Source organism: Stigmatopora nigra, chromosome 4 (genome assembly GCF_051989575.1).
Source record: "Stigmatopora nigra isolate UIUO_SnigA chromosome 4, RoL_Snig_1.1, whole genome shotgun sequence".
Lineage (NCBI taxonomy): Eukaryota > Metazoa > Chordata > Actinopteri > Syngnathiformes > Syngnathidae > Stigmatopora > Stigmatopora nigra.
Genome location: NC_135511.1, coordinates 11,956,989 through 11,977,607, shown reverse-complemented (window position 1 = coordinate 11,977,607; position 20,619 = coordinate 11,956,989). Strand labels below are relative to the sequence as shown.

The 20,619-nt window shown below is 39.1% G+C and overlaps 4 protein-coding genes across 6 annotated transcripts; 3 read left to right on the top strand and 1 right to left on the bottom strand.

Moving 5' to 3' along the window:
• Nucleotides 1–570: 570 nt before the first annotated feature.
• On the top strand, nt 571–3,105 carry LOC144194982 (mediator of RNA polymerase II transcription subunit 22). 2 transcript variants are annotated; one of them, XM_077714266.1, is made up of 4 exons: nt 571–923; nt 1,051–1,131; nt 1,357–1,565; nt 2,629–3,105. In XM_077714266.1, the coding sequence occupies exons 1-4, from the start codon at nt 801–803 to the stop codon at nt 2,822–2,824; spliced, it is 609 nt and encodes a 202-aa protein (XP_077570392.1). In that variant the 5' UTR covers nt 571–800; the 3' UTR covers nt 2,825–3,105. The 2 variants fall into 2 exon arrangements, with proteins under 2 accessions (XP_077570392.1, XP_077570393.1); XM_077714267.1 differs by lacking the exon at nt 2,629–3,105 and having other exon boundaries at nt 572–923; nt 1,357–1,999.
• A 61-nt stretch (nt 3,106–3,166) lies between these two features.
• On the bottom strand, nt 3,167–5,381 carry LOC144194981 (splicing factor C9orf78-like). The gene is made up of 9 exons (XM_077714265.1): nt 5,232–5,381; nt 5,030–5,089; nt 4,879–4,930; nt 4,705–4,775; nt 4,543–4,620; nt 4,166–4,363; nt 3,950–4,086; nt 3,759–3,866; nt 3,167–3,691 (listed from the first exon to the last, which is right to left on the bottom strand). Exons 1-9 carry the CDS (start codon nt 5,306–5,308, stop codon nt 3,594–3,596), a joined length of 879 nt encoding a protein of 292 aa, XP_077570391.1. The 5' UTR covers nt 5,309–5,381; the 3' UTR covers nt 3,167–3,593.
• On the top strand, nt 5,322–7,893 carry LOC144194980 (NFU1 iron-sulfur cluster scaffold homolog, mitochondrial-like). 2 transcript variants are annotated; one of them, XM_077714264.1, is made up of 9 exons: nt 5,322–5,519; nt 6,113–6,148; nt 6,335–6,417; nt 6,490–6,625; nt 6,756–6,822; nt 6,889–7,006; nt 7,083–7,146; nt 7,227–7,401; nt 7,601–7,893. In XM_077714264.1, exons 1-9 carry the CDS (start codon nt 5,323–5,325, stop codon nt 7,634–7,636), a joined length of 912 nt encoding a protein of 303 aa, XP_077570390.1. In that variant the 5' UTR covers nt 5,322; the 3' UTR covers nt 7,637–7,893. The 2 variants fall into 2 exon arrangements, with proteins under 2 accessions (XP_077570390.1, XP_077570389.1); XM_077714263.1 differs by having other exon boundaries at nt 5,417–5,519; nt 6,110–6,148.
• A 637-nt stretch (nt 7,894–8,530) lies between these two features.
• LOC144194979 (glutamine--fructose-6-phosphate aminotransferase [isomerizing] 1) lies at nt 8,531–19,832 on the top strand. Its single transcript, XM_077714262.1, has 19 exons — nt 8,531–8,615; nt 10,544–10,651; nt 10,874–10,981; nt 11,078–11,203; nt 11,661–11,719; nt 11,800–11,934; nt 12,105–12,166; nt 12,315–12,394; nt 12,471–12,579; nt 12,667–12,830; nt 13,977–14,072; nt 14,455–14,552; nt 14,649–14,769; nt 14,958–15,115; nt 17,160–17,274; nt 17,356–17,483; nt 17,587–17,754; nt 18,078–18,239; nt 18,324–19,832. Exons 1-19 carry the CDS (start codon nt 8,609–8,611, stop codon nt 18,366–18,368), a joined length of 2,049 nt encoding a protein of 682 aa, XP_077570388.1. The 5' UTR covers nt 8,531–8,608; the 3' UTR covers nt 18,369–19,832.
• The last annotated feature ends 787 nt before the right edge of the window (nt 19,833–20,619 follow it).

The window sequence follows — 20,619 nt, the reverse complement described above, 5'->3', positions numbered from 1 at the left end:
CATGGCACTTTTATGTTTAACATTCAAACTGGTTGAACCCAAAATGGAATGGTATTGTTAATCTGTAATGGAAAATGTTTTGTTTACAATTTGCTTTGAATGTATCACAAGTGGAATGGTTGTTTTGACATGTTTGAAACACAACATTCATCAGCTGACTTACTGATGTCGGGCAGAAAGTGCTTGAAATGATCACAGCTTGCCTTTGTTGTCCTGAAAAATATTAAATGAATATAAATCAATCTTTCTTCATTCATTTCCAAACTTTGGATCTTGAGATTAAAGTCAATTCTGACATGATACAGTATAGCAAATTCCAGAAACTGTACCATAGATGTAATACAAAAATCCAGTCTTTTTTAAAGATACCTTTTAAACTTTTGATATTTTCATAACATTAGATGCCATTATTTTGTGGTTGGAATGACAATTTGCACTTTCAATCCTTGTCAGGTTGTAGTGTGACATAGGTTGGAAAAAAAATCCAACACTTGTTATACCCGTCCCAATTAAATCCCATTCAATCTGAACATTGTTTCCTGGTTAATCCCTTTTTTCTGCAAAACAATGCCACCTAGAGGCATTTTAATACACTGCAGCGTAAATACACTGGCGTGCGACAGTGGCGTTACATGCTATATACTTAGCTTCACTCTGTACCCTAACAGAACCACGATTTTGACTCCTAAAGGGGACTTTTATTTCATAGAATGATCGCATTTGGAACATTTTTCCCAGATCAGCGGAAGAATACGTTTACCATATGTAGTTAAAAGGAAAATTAGCCTTAGTTGAACACAATGGCGACACAGAGAGCGCTTCCACAAAGCAAAGAAACTCTGCTGCAGAACTACAACAAGAGGCTGAAAGATGACATTAGATCGATTCTGGACAACTTCACCGAGATCATCAAAACTGCCAAGGTATCGCTTTTTTTGTTTGCAGTGCAGTTTTAAGCGAGTTCCAACCCCGATTGTATATTCAAAGATGTGCATGGAGAAAATATACAATCGGGTCAATGTTTATGTTGTTATGTTTTTCCTTCCTCAGATAGAAGACGAGACGCAGGTTTCTAGAGCAACTCAAGCTGAGCAAGACCATTATGAGATGCATGTACGAGCAGCTAATATTGTAAGTTAAACCAAAAATGAATGGGTTCCAAGTCTCTTTGAGGAAATGTCAAATGTCATCACCAACCCTAAAAATTAACTCTTCCCAGTCTAAATGGGATTTCTTATTTTGCTAACTACCACGGCACATACTCTGTGACCTGGGTCGACAAATGTTCTAATCCAAAACTCAGAAACTACGAGTCGGATGTGTTAACCAATGTTAATTCACGTTTGTGGCCAACAGGTTCGAGCGGGCGAATCATTGATGAAACTGGTGTCGGATCTGAAGCAATTCCTGATCCTGAACGACTTCCCTTCTGTAAACGACGCCATCAGCCTGCAGAACCAGCAGCTGCGTTCACTGCAGGAGGAGTGCGACAAGAAACTGACTTCCCTGCGTGATGAGATCGCCATCGACCTGTACGAACTTGAGGAAGAATATTACTCCTCCAGGTACAAATAAGATGCATACTCGCTCGTCACTGTCGTCCACTCCTCACCTTTTTGTCACTAAGCCCAAGAAGCCATCATCATCACCATCATCATGCAGTACAAATGTGTGAGTGGTTGGATATGCATCCTGTATCATTCATCTAGTGCCTTACAATTTACTGTGGTATAAAATAAGAATGGCTGGCTGCGCTTTAAAAATATATTTAATAAAACTCAAGCAAAGAGGGTAACAAGCTCTCAACACGCGGGAACAAAGCATGAATGTCTCATTCTGGTCTGCCTTAATTTGCCAACAAAGAATGTTGACGCTTTTCCAAATGTGGTTAGGAATGATTGGAGAAGAATTTGACTTTAGCCCACTGAATGCAAATTCACAAATACCTCTAATAGATTTATTTATGTACAGATTTTTAAACAACACTGCAGTTTTTTTTTTTTTTTTATTAACAGTCAATGATGACAAATGCAAATTAAACACTCAACATCACTTCCCCAATTTCTCATCTTTTCCAATTTGAGCTACAAATGATCCCTTCTTTTCTAGATGTTGTTTTCCCCTTAAGAATATCGGCAAAGCCCTGCATGACTCCAACTGTAAAAAAATATATATATAATAAGCAAAGTGTCAATCTCACATGGTTGAACATATGTGCTAGTTGTGCACCCAAAATAACAATGATTGAAAAATAAAATAGGAAAAATTGGGCCAGTTTGTCTTCTTTTTACACAAGGAAACAATGAGATTGCTGTTGTAAGTATGTTCTTGGCATCATACTTGGTCTGGTGGGGCTGCATCATCTGCTGCATTTGCTCTGCTTTCCCCTCCATTCAACTAATCATCTTGATGACAGTTGAACGGCGTTGAGTTCAAGTGCTTCAGTAGCTTTCATTTTCATCAATATTCCAATTTCTGCCGCTTGTTGCTTAATCTCTACGCTTGTCTCAGTGAGCTTTGGAATGTGCTTTTTCTCACTCTCCGCTCTTGTCTGCTCCTCTTCTGCTCCACTGTGCCTCTGCTGTGCTGCTGATTCTTTGCCTCCTGCTGGCCTTCCACACTTGAAAGCTACAATCAGTGGGACAGTGTCGAGCTGCCCTTGTGCGAGGCGTACCGACGGAGGGACAGTTGGGCCTCCCCCAGCAGCAGCTTCAACTCCAGCCAGGGAGAGCAAGAGGACACAGAGGGACCCCCACAACAGGAGGTCAACACGCAACACCACCTCAACGGCCACACGAACGTCGCATCCATTGAGAAACAGTGAGGTTCTTTGGATTTTTTACTTGCAGAGGGAAGTTAACTTCCTTGGAATGAAAAAAAAGGTGTAAAATACATTTCTATAAATGTAATCAAAATGTTTTCACAGAAACATCATGTTGTTTTTTGTTACTTGAGTTCTTTACCATTGCAGCATTATAGTAGGTCACATACTCCCAAACAACATGAAAATTTGGAGGGTGGATCATGGTGGTCATTTAAAATATACTAATAATCTGTAACAGCCTATAGCATAAAGCACAATGCAAATAAAGTTATCCAGTCATTTTTCTTTGTTGTTTTTTATTCAACCAAAAATAATTGAACACAACTTGAAATATGTATACTATTTACAAAACAACTTCTTACCAACCAGCTGCAAATTCTAGGAAGGTTTCAGAGAATCCTTTATACAAGATACAGACATAATCCTAAATATAATACCATAACAGGTTTACTCGCTAAATAGGACACTTAGAGTATCACAAATAAAAACATCGCAGTATAAGCCTAAATTGAATTTTTTCCCCAAATAATTTCATTTTGGACAGAGTATGTTGCATATAGGTCGCTCTTCTCTTATTTGTTTGGTTTCCATCCCTGTATGTTCAATATAGGTACACATAATTTCCCATCCCTAAAATCACAGTACAGTGGGTACATTGTAGTCTGTTAAGTATTTTATCTGTCAATTTGTAGGAACCAACTACAGTTCCGATCAGGCCATCTGCGGGAATGGAAGTTGTATTGTCACCAACTTTTTGCAATATAACATCTTAATATCGCCGATTCATCTTCTTAAACTTCTCGTAATGGTAGTCATCTGTTGCCTTTTCGTTATTTGGCCGTTTGCGGAAGTTTGGAGGGTCCGATGCTGTGGATTGAATAGGTGATGTGTTTAAACACAAAAATAAATTTCAAGTGGGTCGATGGGCACTTACTCTCTGGTCCAGGTTTTTCCGTGTCCCCTACACGCAGTGGCCTAGCTTTAGGTTCCTCTTTCTCTCGTCTATGATGCCTCTGAGCGCTGTTAGCGTCCTCATGATAGACTGTGGGAAGAAGATGACGAAAGCGTGGTGAGGATACATTTCTCCATGATTGATGTGTACATTAATGTAAGGGTTAAACCTACAGCGGTTATGCTGGACATAGTTGACAGCAATGTTAGTAGGCACAAACGAAGTGCCATTGTCTTTTTTCTTGTTCCTTTGTTCTGCGAGCAGCTTGGCTTTGGCTTCTTCTGTCTGGATGATGTTTTTTATCTTTGCACTGGAAGACAGATAAAAGGTAATCATTTGTTTTGTTTGTTTTTAAAAGTATTTTATTCAATGAGTGTGCTTTGACGTACTCAATTCCAAGGTCAACTTCTGGGATTCCACTGAGCATCTGATTGGACAACATTTCCTCTGTCTTCTTGGCAGAGTTGACGCGGATGTTCTCTGGCAGCTCATACAGGTGGTCCTCCGCATTTTTCACCTTGACTTTTTGTTCTTCCGCTTCTACGAGACCCTTTTTTCTTCTCAGTTCTGTCTCAATGTATTTCATCCTGATCAAGTCAAATAATAAGCATGTAGAAATTGACTGAAAAATACACCCAACATTAACTGCGTGGGAGGACTAATGAGAAAATAGCATAACAAATCTTTTGAACAAGCTAACAGGTCTAGATTAACATGAAATGTTGGCATTTTTAAAAAGTGTTTAATAGAAATTACAAAGACTTACATGTCTGCATCTTCATCTCTTCTATTTGTCTCAGCTGAAAATGAAGTACCAAGGTTAAGGTCTGTATCATCTTCTGTCCTATGAAGACAAAAACAAGCTACATTAGATCATAAGTGTATAATATGAAAAACAACACAATATATATTTTGGAGTTGTTCCTACATGTCTCGATTCCGATCCTTGACTTTTTTCATGTCAACAACCCCTCCAGTTTTGAGCTTGAAAGGGTCATTCTGTAAAATGAGTGGATATTATTCACTGAACAGTAAAAATATGACATACAGTTGACAAAATGTAGATTTTATATTGAATTAGTACATTTAAGAGAGTACTTACATCAACCTCTGCCTCAGGGGGCAATTTTTCTCCAACGAGTAAGGCAGTCACACTACATCACAACAATCATAGTTGGCTTATTAGTAAAGTTAGATATAGCTAAATAATTGCATACAAGCAACATTCAGTCTAATTGTACATGGAAGATTACCTGACTCCGTTCTGTCGTCGCCGTAGGCTTTGTAGTTCTTTGGCCTCTTCTACTTTACATCTGAAAGGTCCAAAATTAAGACAGGGTTAAAAGATGAATAACGTGTATTGCATTTGTTATTTACTGTGTTAGTAGGCGAAGATAGATGGCTAGCAAGACGTTAGATGTGGCATGTAACATTTAAACCGATGTAATATTTTACCTGACTTCTTGAGTCGTTTCGTCTTCCTCGACATCAGAAGAATTTCTTCTTCTTCTAAAATTCTTACCAGAAGGCATTTTAATGTATAAAAATGTTGAAGGTCCCTTCGCTCACTAGCGTGACTGCTTGTACTGAAAGTGTTCGCGGAAGTGGAAGGGGGACAATTTTGAAATGCGCACAAAACAATTCACTAATCACTTCCGTTTTCTTTTTCGTTATCAAAACAAACATGGCGACTTCCAGGCAGGTCGGGAGTATGCTGGCGATAGCTGCGAGATTTTTGCGTCCGTAAGTTCCCACAACTGCTCCTAAATAATTCAATGTTTTTATACTGAAACTGTCTCAAAGTTGTTTTATTTTTTTGCTTGCAGACATTTAGCTCTTTTAAAGGTGACATATTCGTGACGTGTTTTGACTTGATTATATTTACAGCGAGACACTTTAATTTAGGGTGTCAATAATGCCTGCCATTACTTACTACTTCAGTAGTAATATTTAAACGATGGTAAATACTTACATAATATTTTTGAACAGTGAGTCAAGTTTTCGCATATGGGACACGTGATGTTGTTCGCTTCATTTTAATGTTCTATTTTTCCTATTTATTCCCTCGAATGTGCCCTTTTGATGCATGATGACAAATGCAATGATTGTCATGGAATTATTGTTTAAACACGCAACAATATTTGAGTCAAAGGTAAAATATATCCCAAAAAATACACATTTTAAATTTGGCACATGACAACCAATCTCTCTCTGCACAAATTACCCAAAAAAGAATATGCAATTGCAATGAAGCCAAAATATGTTAAAAGCTATCCCAGAAGCGTTCATGTCCTCTTGTAATATTATTTGTTGTTTTTCTTTGTTTTTCCCAGCAGTCTGGATGCCCTTTGGCACCATGGTGCCACTCACAGGTTAGTATTTATGGAAGGTAACATTGAAATGGCTGTCAAAAATCTGAATTTGTTGATTAACAGGAACAAAGTTACTATACGCTATACATTAGTATGATCATATATTGTATTGCACCAAGTTTCGGTCATTATTCAATCATAAAATAAGAATGAGACAGACTAACATTCTATTTGTCTTTGGTGCAGTCAATGCCAGAGTTCTGGTTTTCACTGGCTTTCACAAAGCACAGTGGTCAAGAGCAGGTTGCCTCAACACTGGCTTGTTCCTGGTCTGTATCCGACCTTCGTTTATGGCTTTTTCTTTTAAATGGTTTTTCAAACTGTGGATTGTGTTATTACAGGGAGGAGCCTGTTTGTGCAGACACAGGACACACCAAATCCAAACAGCCTCAAGTTTCTGCCCGGGCGTATTGTTCTTGAATCAGGAACTATGGATTTTTCCAGTCCACGTGACGCATACACCTCACCCTTAGCCAGGTATATGGTTCATCAGAAACAATTTAAGTTAGAAATGACCTTAAAGGAGATAAAACTATAACATTGGTGGCACTCAAAGTGTTATTTTTTAACAAAAAAATAATATTCTTCTGTTCTTTATTGTTTGCAGACAGTTATTTAGAATTGATGGCGTCAAGAGTGTCTTCCTGGGACCTGACTTTATTACCATAACCTGGGTAATGTCCACTGGGTTGAATAACAAACAAAATGAATTCTGAATTATTTTTTTTGACTTCTTTTAGGCTGATGAAAATATTGAATGGCGAGTAATCAAACCTGATGTTTTTGCGGCAATTATGGACTTTTTCAATTCTGGGTTACCAGTCGTGAATGAGGATGCTCAACCCAGTGAAGACACCGGTACAATTAAAACAAATTGGCCTGACATAATGCATCATGGGGGAATTTTTTTTAAGGACTTATTTTCTATTTGCAGCACCGTCAGATGACGATGATGAGGTGGTTGCGATGATAAAGGAACTGTTGGACACTCGGATAAGGTAACTATCATGCAGAGGTGCTGTTAAGGTATCATTAGCCACATAGCACTTTTCAAATTTTCCCCCCACGCTGTCCTCAGGCCCACAGTGCAGGAAGACGGGGGAGATGTTGTTTATCGTGGCTTTCAGGATGGCGTGGTGAAGTTAAAATTACAGGGATCTTGCACAAGTTGTCCCAGCTCCATCATCACATTGAAGAGTGGAATCCAAAACATGCTGCAGTTTTATGTTCCTGAGGTTGAATCTGTTGAACAGGTCTGTTTTGTTTTCAATTTCTACTTTAATACATCCATTTTTTTCATGTCAATGATTTTTGGTTAATAGCTCAAGACAGGCTTTTGTAGCTCAAGTTTTAAGGATTTGGAAGTGAACCTATGACCATTTGTATAGTGTATACAGTATAATAATAAGCATGATTAGGGCTTGTAATTTTTCAATTGTTTTCTCCCTCTAGGTGACGGAAGAAGAGGAGGCGGCTGCTCAAGTGTGAATGAAATTCAGCAAGGACATGAGTTTATTTCTCCCTCCAATAGGAAATAAGGAGCATCCATGTGACTAGTATACAGTACCACACCATGGGAGTAGGCAGCCACCATTATTTCAATCACAACCCTGGGCAAATTCCTTTTGGTTCAATAGCTAATTCATTTACAGTACAATCACGCAAACGTCCACATCTGGAAACTGCTACTCCTAATGGATTTGTTTAAACGCACAATATTTATATAATAAAATGTACTCAAACAATCTGTGTTGTAGTGTATCCTTTACTCAATTTTAGTTTACAAGAGACCTTGAGTCCTTGAACGCTTCTTTGTTTTGCGATGCTGGTGTATAGGCAACAAACGGGTCTGCATACGTCCCTCGATATCATATAAATTATGACGCGCCCCGTGAGTCAATTCGGACGGGTGGTCGCACTTATCGCTATATTACGGCGGAGATATTTAATCAACATAGCTTTTTAATCAACATTGAAATAGCTGTAGACTGCGCAGATTTTAAAAGGCTTCTCATTAACGCAAGGGATGTAGTCATTTTACTGTATATCTAATTAAATGTCAATGTCAATTTTGAATCAGAATCACGTTCATTCCTTTTGTTATAAACCAAACTGTTTGAAAATATGCCAATAATGTTGCAAATTAAGACTATTTAGTCTATAAACACCAGTGGGAGTAGGTGACGCAAGGTGGCCGATATTCAAACAAGCCAGCGACCCAGACTTTATACATCTAGCCAAGTGTATGTAGCATCTAAGATCCGGCTGCCACGTCAGGAGAGACGACGTTGAAAGGTAGGACCTGAGTGGCAGATAGATATCGCCAATCAGACAAAAGGCAGAAGTAATTCCTTGGCTCTGATTTGTCCAAAATATTAAAAGGCGGAGCGACATTGTCAGACTGACAGGCTTGCACATCCCAGCTGCCTGAGTGAGTGAACTGGCATCCGATTAGAAGACATGTGTGGTGAGTGCTAGATTAATTCAGATATTTAACCCGTTTAGTCTTTATTTTTTTCCGGGATCTATTTGGAATATAAACATAGATCTTTTTTTTAGCCTTAATAAATTAGCCTGAGATGGCTAACCCAAGTTAGCGAATTGATTGTACTGTGAGATGCGAATGGTGCGAATGACGCTGTTAGTTCTTTAGAGATGAAAAGACCAATAGTATGTTTCTTTTTTTATTTACTCGATCTGAGTGTCAAAATGTAATCATTTATCTGATGGAAGCAGATCGAATCGAATTGCAGTGATCCAGCTCGGCCACAGCTAACCCCGACTGGCAAATTGACGCTGTAATAATCAAGTGTAATTTAGAGATTTTACTCATTAATGATCTTGAGTTGACGTTGTTTATTCATTGAATAATTAGTAATAATGAGAGATGTTCCTCTGTAGAATCGGCGATTCGACCGTTTCAGTTAGTTTTGGGAAATAGATGTCAAAAGTAACATTGTTTTGCTTTTGACAGTAGATGTCATCAGCTGTTCTGTCTCCCTCTCATATCTGTCACTACAATGTCCTGCTACAGTTAACCAGTCTAATTGATGCTATTTTTGGAAGTGAAACTTGGAATCTACACTTATTTGCACATCATTAAGCAAACTAAGGTTTAGATGAAATTTGTATAAAATAAAATGTTACATTTATCCCTCTAAAATCCGCCCAAAATAAATGTTGAGAAATATCTGGGATCAATTTTCTCCTAATTTAAATCGACATCAATACTGACAAGATAATCCAAATATATTTATTACTTTTCTGAACACGTGAGAAAATACTTCAAACCAAGAAAGTCCTGACTATTGACCTCTAGTGAGCCTTGAATTGGAATATATGACACATGTATTACTGTGGGATCATCTTGGATGGATCAAACCTGCTTCATGTATTCATATGTATTGCTGTCTGAGATTAATTTATTTGAATTAAAATAGGGTCTTTTATAAACTCTCATGCGTTACAACATCACCTGCTATTTTGAATGGGAGCTCTGTTAAACTAGGCCGCCCTCTGCTTGTAAATATGGGCTGCTTCATCAATGGTTAACTGTTTGACCAAATGCACACTGTGCTCACTGTCAATGGGTAGGTTGGTTTGCTGAGTGAAGTTAACGCTCTAAAAAAGTTGTATTTGTCTTTTAAAATACAACTTCCCAAAGTAGCACAAAGCCAAAAGCAGGCAGCGACATAGGATTCCATTGTCTTGATCGTAGCATATAAAAAAGACACACAAAACATTTATTGAAAAAAAAATGCCACTGATTTCATCGGTGTTAGTTCCAAGCATGATATGTTCTGAAGTGCTTGATCAAAATTAATAATTCATTCACGAGAAAGCGAGATGTTAGCAAATCTGAAGCAAGAATGCTTTCTTTTCTAATGGAAACATTTTAACAATGGAATACCAAATATATTAAAACAACTGGTGTCAATCTGCATTTTGAAAGGGCTTATGTTTGACGTTTTTTTTTTTTTTTTTTGAGTGTCAGACTTTCTTTCCATTGTCTTTGTACACCTCAAGCAGAGCACACACATAGACTCAGTTTCTCATCACATTCTTTTGTCCAAAAACAGGTTATGCAGCCTTGGACCACTCACAAGACTATTTCTTTTGTCCGATAGTATGTCAGGCTCTGACATGCTTTTTACAAATATTGCCAAATGTATTGTATAGCAGAATATGGTGACATTACGATTGTAGAATTCCCCTCCAACTTTAATCAGCTGTTTGAGGAAATTAAATTTCTCATCAACAATGAGGATATTCTTTAGCGAGTTTACCGGAACTACGGCTTACTAAAAATAAGTGTGGTTATACCTCTTAATGCAACTTGAACATCACTGATCAACATACTGGTAATTCATATTAACACTATGCCTGTCCCATTAGGAATTTTTGCCTATCTCAACTACCACGTGCCAAGGACTCGCCGTGAGATCCTTGAAATCCTCCTAAAAGGTCTGCGACGTCTGGAGTATCGAGGCTATGACTCTGCGGGTGAGACTCATGAGAAAATGGTTATCAGCATCACGCTCTGGATTGTTTATCTTTGTTTCACTCCCAAGTTGTCGAACCAGAGGACACTCACCTTGATTATGTCTATTCATAGACACCGCACAATTGAAAGCTAATTGGCCTACCATTTTTGTGGGCATATAAAATCACTGGGAAACAAAAGATCAGGTGGCTTATAAGAAACATGTCATTTATTTGAATCAGGTGTCGGCATTGATGGGGGGAATGCCAAGGAATGGGAGACAGCTGCCAGGAGCATCACATTGATTAAGCAGCGTGGGAAAGTGAAGGCTCTTGATGAGGAGATCTACAGTAAGCTGAAAGTAGTCAAATCATTTGACAATAAACATGACTGTCCCTCCTTATCCAGTTTTGATCTGGTGTTCAAGTGGTGTGTTTTGTTTTTAGAACAGCAAGATCTGGATCTTGAAGTGGAGTTGGATGTTCACCTCGGGATTGCTCACACCCGCTGGGCCACCCACGGAGAACCAAGTCCAGTTAACAGCCACCCGCACAGATCAGACAAGACCAATGGTCAGTGCTATGGTCAATGTCTGAATAAATGACGACCAGAGTTCTTTATTTATCTCGACACATGTAAAGTGCTCATAAAAAAGATTTGTGATTACTAATAAGCCTTCTTATCTACTGAAAACATTTAAATTTAAACCGATTCAGGGTGTCCCATGCCTGTTGGCCATAATTGGCTGGGCTCCAGCATCCCCGCGAGCCATGTGAGGATAAGTGGTTTGGAAAATGAGTGAATAAATTTGCATGTATATTATGGTCAAATCAAATCAAAAGCATTTATTGTCATCATACACAGCCGCATAAAACAAAATTGCTCCATTATATGATTCTGCCATTTGTTCTCATTTATTGTTATTCCCATAAAATGCATCCCTACTTGAATGATTTTGGAAAGATAAAATGCGGTGAGTCGTTAGGTCACGATGCCTCTGCATTTATTGTTTTTCTTTTTGGTCTGCAGAGTTTATTGTCATTCACAATGGAATTATCACCAACTATAAAGATTTAAGGAAATTCTTGGTGAGCAGCGCATATTCTTCTTTAGTCATTGATATTGAACTAAAAAAATAACTTACACAAGAATGTACTCTTTAATGCAGACACTCAAAGGCTATGAATTTGAGTCGGAGACCGACACGGAGTCCATTGCCAAGTTGGTGAAGTACATGTACGACAACCGTGAGAGTAATGACATCAGTTTTGCCACTCTGGTGGAAAGAGTAACACAGCAACTGGTAACGAACACACACACACACACACACACACACACACACACACACACACACACACACACACACACACACACACACACACACACACACACACACACACACACACACACAACCTAACACGCACGTACAATGATCACACATTTTCAGACAGAATTGTGATTCTCTGTCCTTAGGAAGGTGCTTTTGCGCTGGTCTTTAAGAGTGTTCACTTCCCCGACGAGGCAGTCGTCACAAGGTAAACGGCTGCTAATTGATATTTTGTAGTCCATAAATTCATATTGTAGCTGTTTCACCCTTCAAGCTACTTTGAAAACATGATAAGAGTGCATTTGACCTTGTCTTCATGTTCATGCTCCAGTAATTGCTATTTGATTGCTGTGTAGGAGGGGCAGTCCTCTTCTGATTGGTGTGCGAAGTGACCATAAACTCTCAACAGACCATATTCCTGTGGTTTACCGCTCAAGTAAGTGCCGTGGGATGCCATGTTTTTGTTGAATAACTTGATTATGATTTTGAACTTGTGTCTTTTTATCTCTTAGCTGCAAAAGAGAAAAACAACTGCACTTCCCTCCCTAGAGTCGACCAGGACACCTGCCTGTTCCCTGTGGATGAGAAAGCTGTTGAGTATTACTTTGCCTCTGATGCAAGGTAAGCATGTGCTACCGACCGATTCTTAAGTAGCATCGTGCCACAGTTTTATCAGAACAGGAATCAGTGCTGATTTTGTGCCTGCAGTGCTGTTATAGAGCACACCAATCGGGTCATCTTCCTCGAGGATGACGACGTGGCCGCTGTGAGCGAAGGAAGGCTGTCCATCCACAGGATCAAACGCCGAGTCGGGGACTACCAGGGCCGTGCTATCCAGACCCTTCAGATGGAGCTGGAGCAAATCATGAAAGGTGTGTTGAGGTCTCCATATTAGTTGTTTCTGCATCAACAAAATAGGGAATATAAGTACAATCAGAATTCACATTACATAAAGTGGATTGGATTACAAGGCTGTCATTTCTAGGAGAATTTAAGGTTGCCTTGTACTTGATAAAATATAGTAATGTAATCAATGCTCAGTGATTTTAATTATGTTTTTATAGCATATATCGTGTATTAGAAGGTTAACCAAGAAGATGTAAAATTGTATCCAGTTCTGATGTAACTGCCCACCAAGATAAGGTCATCCCTCTCTGGTTGTAACTGCAATCCTCCAGCAGAGAGCAGAACTGAGTTTCTGTTGGCTGGATTCACACTTGCATTCCTTTGTGGTTCAATCAATTGTCAGCTGCTCGCCTCTTTCTGGAAGCGATCTTCAGAATAACCCAATTCGCGTGACCCAGATTTCTTGCAGAGACAAACTGAAAAACACACGTTTTGTCACAGTTTACTGGGAGTGGAAAAACATCAAGTCCCTTATGCACTCCCTTTCTTTTGTCCAATTTACCCAATGTTTCAAACATGAATGTGGGACATGTGTGAGGGCTTGCCCCTAAGCACTGTGTATATTTGTATTGGCTTTTAGGGGGTTATTGTGTATCAACAATACTATCTAATCCAGGCCAGCTCTTTATTCAACTTTTATAGAGTGCTTATTTAACCTAATGTTCACCATTGGTGAATATTTGCTGTTATCCCTCCCAATCAAAATGGATTAGACATCCACCAATGGCGCTGAAGCATAAACATAGACATCCTCGCCACTGTCAGATAAGGACTTTAATTCATTCATTTGTTTTCCATTCCGCTTATTCTCCCAAGGGTCGCGGGGGCGCTGGAGCCTTTCTCCGCCAACTTTGAGACACCTTCAGGGGGTTGCCAAATTTAAAAGAAAAATGTAGTGTATTTCTGTTTTTATCCATTTTAATTTAATTCATTTTATTGCAATGTATTTATGAAAATAATATTCAAACATACATTAATGATGACACATCGACATTAATGGGATGTTTTCGCATGTAAACGTCTTTATGAACTCAAGTTAAGGTTTTTCGAAATGAGTTTTTTTTTTGTTGTTGCAATATTAACAATGTTTCTTTCTTGTTTTTCTTAAACAGGCAACTATAGCTCCTTCATGCAAAAGGAAATCTTTGAGCAGCCGGAGTCTGTGGTCAACACGATGAGAGGACGTGTCAACTTTGATGAGCAAACAGGTTGGACCAACTGGCAGATCAGTGGTTTAGTGGAATATTGATAAATCATACACACACTCCACTCCCATTTGAGCAAAATTCAAATCAATGAGGCGACAAATTCCACACAAATAAGTCAAACAAGTAAATCAGTGAGTGTATATATATTTATTTTCAGACATGGACAATGCAAAACTATCTACATAGGTTTTGTCTACTAACATTTTTTGTATTTTGCTCTACATAATGAAATGAGCGTCATAAATGAGCAACATTTGACTAAAGTATGAAAATCAATTTGAAAGCATAACACATGACAAATTACTTGTCTCTTAGGCTCTGTTTTAATGAGGTGGAAAGTGGTCAGACGTGATGATGGATTGCATGTTTGGTTTATTCCCAGTGACCTTGGGTGGACTTAAAGACCACATTAAAGAAATCCAGAGATGCAGACGCTTGATCCTCATTGCATGCGGCACCAGCTACCATGCCGGCGTCGCGGTGAGGAGACGCTAAATTTATTGAAGTTCGATCTAATTTGGCATTTTTTTGCTGCTCCAGCCAGGCCAGTGCTCAACTTGTTTGTTGCTCCCTCAGACCCGGCAGGTCCTGGAGGAGCTGACGGAGCTGCCTGTGATGGTGGAGCTGGCCAGTGATTTTCTGGACCGGAACACGCCCGTCTTTCGAGATGACGTCTGCTTCTTTATTAGCCAGTCAGGTGAAGATTATGCGAGCCATGTTTGTTCTCTGCTTTCCATGTCAGAGAGCCAATTTGTACATTTGCTTAGTAATCTGTTTATCTTCTATTTTATGTGGAGTCCATTACAAGGCTCCTTTAAGCCTCGCTCAAGAACGGATTTGTATGTGTCATTTTTGAACAAATTGACAACTAAAATAACCTTTTAGGGGAGACGGCGGACAGCCTGATGGCACTGCGCTACTGTAAGGAAAGGGGGGCTCTGACTGTGGGCGTCACCAACACGGTGGGCAGCTCCATTTCTCGGGAGACTGACTGTGGAGTCCACATCAATGCCGGACCTGAGATCGGTGTAGCCAGCACTAAGGTGAGGCAAAAATTAAATGTCTTTTGGGTCAAAATACACATAGTGTCAGGAATTACAACACACGTTAATCACTTGTATGGCTTTCATTTACCTTGTATTGGGGTTCCCATTGTGTCTCATGGGAAAGAGACACTACTTGCTTGCTCCTAGGTTCACAGCTCACAGTTCGGCAACATTCAAAATGGTTTGTTCATTGGCATATTTTTGCTTTATGAGACCTACTTGGATCCTAAATTTCAACTTGGTGGGTGAGCAAAGGGGGTCATCACATTATAAAGTGAGAATTTATATTTGCAGGAAAAATTAAGTTAGCCTGTTAATCCCCACGTGTTTAGGTAGGTTTTTTTGTAGTAATTCGTTCTTTCGTGCACTTCTGTCAAGGTCTGTTTTTTAATTTTAACCGATGGAGAATTTCGTGATCCAGACTTCTCTAATATTTCTTGCATCTTTTTCCTTATTTTCTAGAACAATTCATTTACATATATCTGTGCATCTTTTTATGACTTAGTCAAAATACAGTAGTCTGTCTTTGCTTAACTTAACATAGTCAATTTTGCATACACATTTTGCATATTCAAGGTTTTAACTCTAAATAACTTAGTATGAGAGACCTTTTATCAATTAATATTTGTGATAGACATTATTGTTCACTGCAAGCCCCTCCCATTTTTAATGCAGTAGACTCCTATCTATATCAATCCATGGCAGCCAGGGAGTTGAATTGAATTAATAACATAATTACCTATTTAGATTATTTTTTTTATGGTTGAGCTCATCTGATTGTTTTCAGAAATCAAAAACAGGCCATCAGCACATAACTTTTTCCACTCTGTTCTGCACCAAGAAATAGCTCTGCAATAATTGATTACATCATTTCATGAATGAAGCCTTCACCTGGCTGCATTCAATAATAATCCAACACGTGCCTTTTCTCGCCTATTCTCCTACGTGATTATTGTAGCGCGTGTACAAGGTTGACATTGTCGTCTCAAGGGTCAGAAGCTCATAACCAGATTACCAGATTGTGCAGGTGGATCTAATTATGAATCCACCAATTATATATACACAAAGGCACATAAGTAATAATATCTGTAAGGTTTATTTGTTTAAAGAACGAGAATGACGCAGGTCCCGGGCCGGCCTTTTGAGTTTGGCACCGGGACTTGAGTGGTGTGCTGCTCCAACGCTTGCAAACACGCCTCACAGACGCCATCATTTACTGCTTGGCTGCCTGGGCCACACAGCCAGTCCAAGCTTTGCTGCACAAGCTACCTCAACAGATTACTGGAGAACACGTGTCATGTAGCACGACTCCAATTTAGCCCGGTGTAACGTGAGATACTCTGTGGAGAATTGGTAAAAATCGAATATATCCGACCGTAACGAACATCTTACTTCTTTCACTTCCATTCATAGAGATTGACGTCCACAGCAATTTGAGTGTATGTCACAGTTCAAATGGATTGAATATCTGATTTCTTCGTTTAAATTTTATAATAGATAATGGGCCAAAGTTACTTTGTGGTCTATTTGCTGATCTCTCACCTTTTTAAATATTTTTCAAAAGCAAGTAAACGTAAATGTCAATTTTTTTCGAATTGAATAAATAGATAAAAAAGATGTCGGCTCTAACGACTGAGGTCATTTATCTTTGAAGATCAGCCTCTGAACTCTGGAAGAGTTGCGTTTTGTTAAAAAGGAAAAAGAGAAACAACTTTAAATGCTTGTATAATTATTCTTCTGAACACCAGCATGTCTTATGTAATTAATCAGCTTCAAATAAACATTGTCTCTCCCCAATGGGCACAGAAGTCCTTAACTGGTGCCGAGATGAAGGAACAAACCGCACATTGTTGATGACAGCAGGCGTCAGGTCGCGCCAGACTAATGTGACGCAATACTATGTCTTGCCCAACTTTCAAGCATTTATTCTCGGCTGTGTCCACTTGACTTGCATTTCTCATCTGTTCTGCATCATTTGGTTGAGGCCCAAAACACAATCGCAAGGGGAGCCAACAGCTTTTTTTGTTTTTGATGTGTGCAGGCCTACACGAGCCAGTTTGTGGCCCTGGTCATGTTTGCTCTGATGATGTGCGACGATAGAATTTCCATGCAGCCGAGACGTCGTGAAATCATCCAGGGCATGAAGGTGCTTCCAGGTAAAGGGCATCAGTCGTGCCGTGAGCGTGCAGATGGAGAAAAGTTCAAATCCTAATCTGTCGCCCTCTCGTGTGCATCAGACCTGATCAAGGAGGTCCTCAGTTTGGATGATGAAATCCAGGACCTGGCAACCGAGCTGTACCAGCAGAAGAGTGTACTAATCATGGGCAGAGGCTACCATTATGCAACCTCCTTGGAAGGAGCTCTGGTAGGCAGACATCTCATTAATTCTTCTTCTTTTTATGATGTGCCTTCCATTCCACTGTAGTTATTCAATGAAGCGTTGAACTTTGTTCCATTTTTGCCCCCAGAAAATCAAGGAGATCACATACATGCATTCTGAAGGCATTTTGGCTGGGGAGTTAAAACACGGACCCTTGGCGCTCGTGGACAATCTCATGCCTGTCATCATGATTATCATGAAAGACCACACGTATGTCAAATGTCAGAATGCCCTGCAGCAAGTCGTCGCTCGCCAGGTAAGAGAACACAGTTTAAATTTTGGAACTCCTATTTTAAAAAAATTAAAAAATGACATATTGGTATTATATTTTACCAGCATTTTCAAGGGAGATAAGTGCAATGAATTTAGAAATCCATATGGAAGTTAAAAATCTAATCTGAAAAGACTTATTATTTTTAACTTGCAGATTTTTTTGCATTTGGTGCATTTTTTTTTCTATTTAGACCTTGTAGTTTTTGCTAAAATGTGCTTTGGGCAGTTAAAGGGTCAAATGACCTCTAAAAGGTCATGGCTCGATCAAAGATCTCACAGCTATTTGTTGCGCTTTGGCTCCGACAGGGTCGACCAGTCGTGATCTGCGACCGGGACGATTACGAGAGCATCAGTAGCTCATGCCGCACTATCAAAGTGCCCCACTGTGTGGACTGCCTGCAGGGCATCCTGAGCGTCATTCCTCTGCAGCTACTCTCCTTCCATTTAGCCGTGTTGCGGGGCTACGATGTAAGTCCTCAAAGTCTTTGGCTTCGGTGCCCAACAATGTGCAATCTCGATAAAAGTGTCAAATGGTGCTTTGTATTCACTCAGGTGGACTGTCCAAGGAACTTGGCCAAGTCTGTGACAGTGGAGTAAGTGGGCCCACTGGATGAAATGCGGGCGTGCAGTGAGGAAACCAACAAGAAGTCCCGTTTGGCGCACCCTCTTTTATGCATTTTACCCTGTATGTGGCTGTCTCTTCTTTCCGTATTTTCATGTTGGACTTCTCTTAGTGGTTTTGTAGACTGGCAGCATGTTACTCTCCTGTGCTGATTTGGTATAGCGGTACCATGGAATGGGGGTTTCTTAATTTTTGGTCCTTTTAGGAGCCAAAGTTACTGACTAAATGTTTCTTATAAGTGCTTTCATTTAAAGCTGGTGTCTTACTTTCTGTTTGGCTGTTAATTTTTTTTGAAGCGCCAAATTATTTCTAGTCATAAATGCTGCCACTTTCTCAGTTAACCGCGAATTTTAATGCACACAACTCAATTGTGAGTGTGTAGTAGCATCTTGGTTACATTGTCTTACAGTTGTTTTATTTTTTTATAAGACAAGATTGTCATAATCTTGGGGACTGAATGAAGAGCTGAATGTGACTGTCTATTTACATTGAAGTGACAAAAGCGCAATGATGTTTGTTACTGCCTTTCCCTCCCTCCCCTCTTGCGTCATGACTACTGCAAACACAATATTGGGACCATTTCTAGTTATTCATTTTATATATGTTTTTTTTTTCATTTTCAGTAGAGTCTGAATTTTGTATTGTTACTTGATTGATTTTCAAATGTGAATGTTACAGTCTTTGGAAAAAGAAAAAATGCCAAACCAAACACATGCGGTTAAGGCCGTTGGAAACCAAAATATTATGGATGCTATGTGTTTGATATGCACGGGCTGTGCTGTTTATGAAGGCAAATCTTGTGAGGATGCCCAAGTAGGCTCACACACACAAATACACACACACTCTTGCTATTTTGGCAGTGTGTCACACTATAGCTGCTCGAGATTTGGTCAATGAGAGTGTGATGCAATTTCATATTCAAAACGTGAAGGATTAGGAGTTGCTAGTATTCACCTTTTTTACATTTGCTTTCGACTTTCATTTATTTTGCTTCTACAATCGACCCTTAATCACAGTTTGTGTGTTTTTCCCCAAAATTGAGCTTTGGTTTGTAATCATTAGTGAAAAAAACTGTATTATCGGAAGTTACTGTTACCAGAATTAGTGGGACACTTTTAGGCATCCCAGTTAATGGCAACTCATTTGTTGACCAGAAGTAACATGTTGAAAAAAAAATGTGCTTAATGATGCTTAGTGGATTAAATTAAATCCAAATCAAATTCTATATGTTTAAAGTTGGCTATGGGTGTTCTTGGAAGAGGATTTTGTCCATTTATATTATATATTGTAATTTCATCTTACATTATGTACTAACAAAAGATCAAGAGATACTTTGGGCTGTTCAGAATTTTTTTTAAACATGAATCCAAAATTCACTATTAAACTTAGATATACTAAGAAAACTGGTTAATGTTGCAGTCTGTTATTGTTTCTTGAATATGCTTAAATAATAGAATATATATAGATGTTAAGTATTATTACATATTTTTCCTACTTCTTTTGTCTTCATCTGAAAACAAAGCATATGGAAAAATAGGGGAAATTATTAAAAAATATAATTACAGTACTATCACGTTCCACTGTGCTGCCAATTGATTATGAATTTATTTTTTTTGGCTAATGTGGGAATTAAAAGGTCACCGGGCTTGTCAATAAACATAATAATCCTTCTTAAATCAGTCCTTTCAGACACAGATGTACAAATTGAGCCAAAGGATGACTTCACTTGATGAGCTCATGCAATACGCCACAATACTGCCAAGACACCAATTATAGCGAAACAATCTATTCAGTATCTGGGATCAAAATTTGAGGTAATATTATAGTTTGATATTTGTGCATTGTTGAAGATGAACGTATACGTGAGGCTCAAGGAGGATTTTCCCTGAAGGAGTAAAAACTCATGAGGGTCGCAGATGTTTCCAGAGGGGCGAAAGAGGCGAATGTTGAGGTCAATGACAGCGAAAGGCGAGGATGATATGTTGCAGTCTTCACAAGCGCCACACTTCAATCCACTTCAACACCTTGTGGAAGACATATGGTGCCATGCCACTGCTGTCTCCATCCATTTCTTGTAGAAAATCCTGGCCCAAAAGGTGTGTTCATTTTGAAAGCAAAATTTACATAGGTTTTATCCCCCATATCCATCCCAAAAGTAGTGATAGCACTGTTTTCTTAGCTAAAAGTTTTTTTCAAAAATACTTTGTAGTACTTGTGAGACGTGGC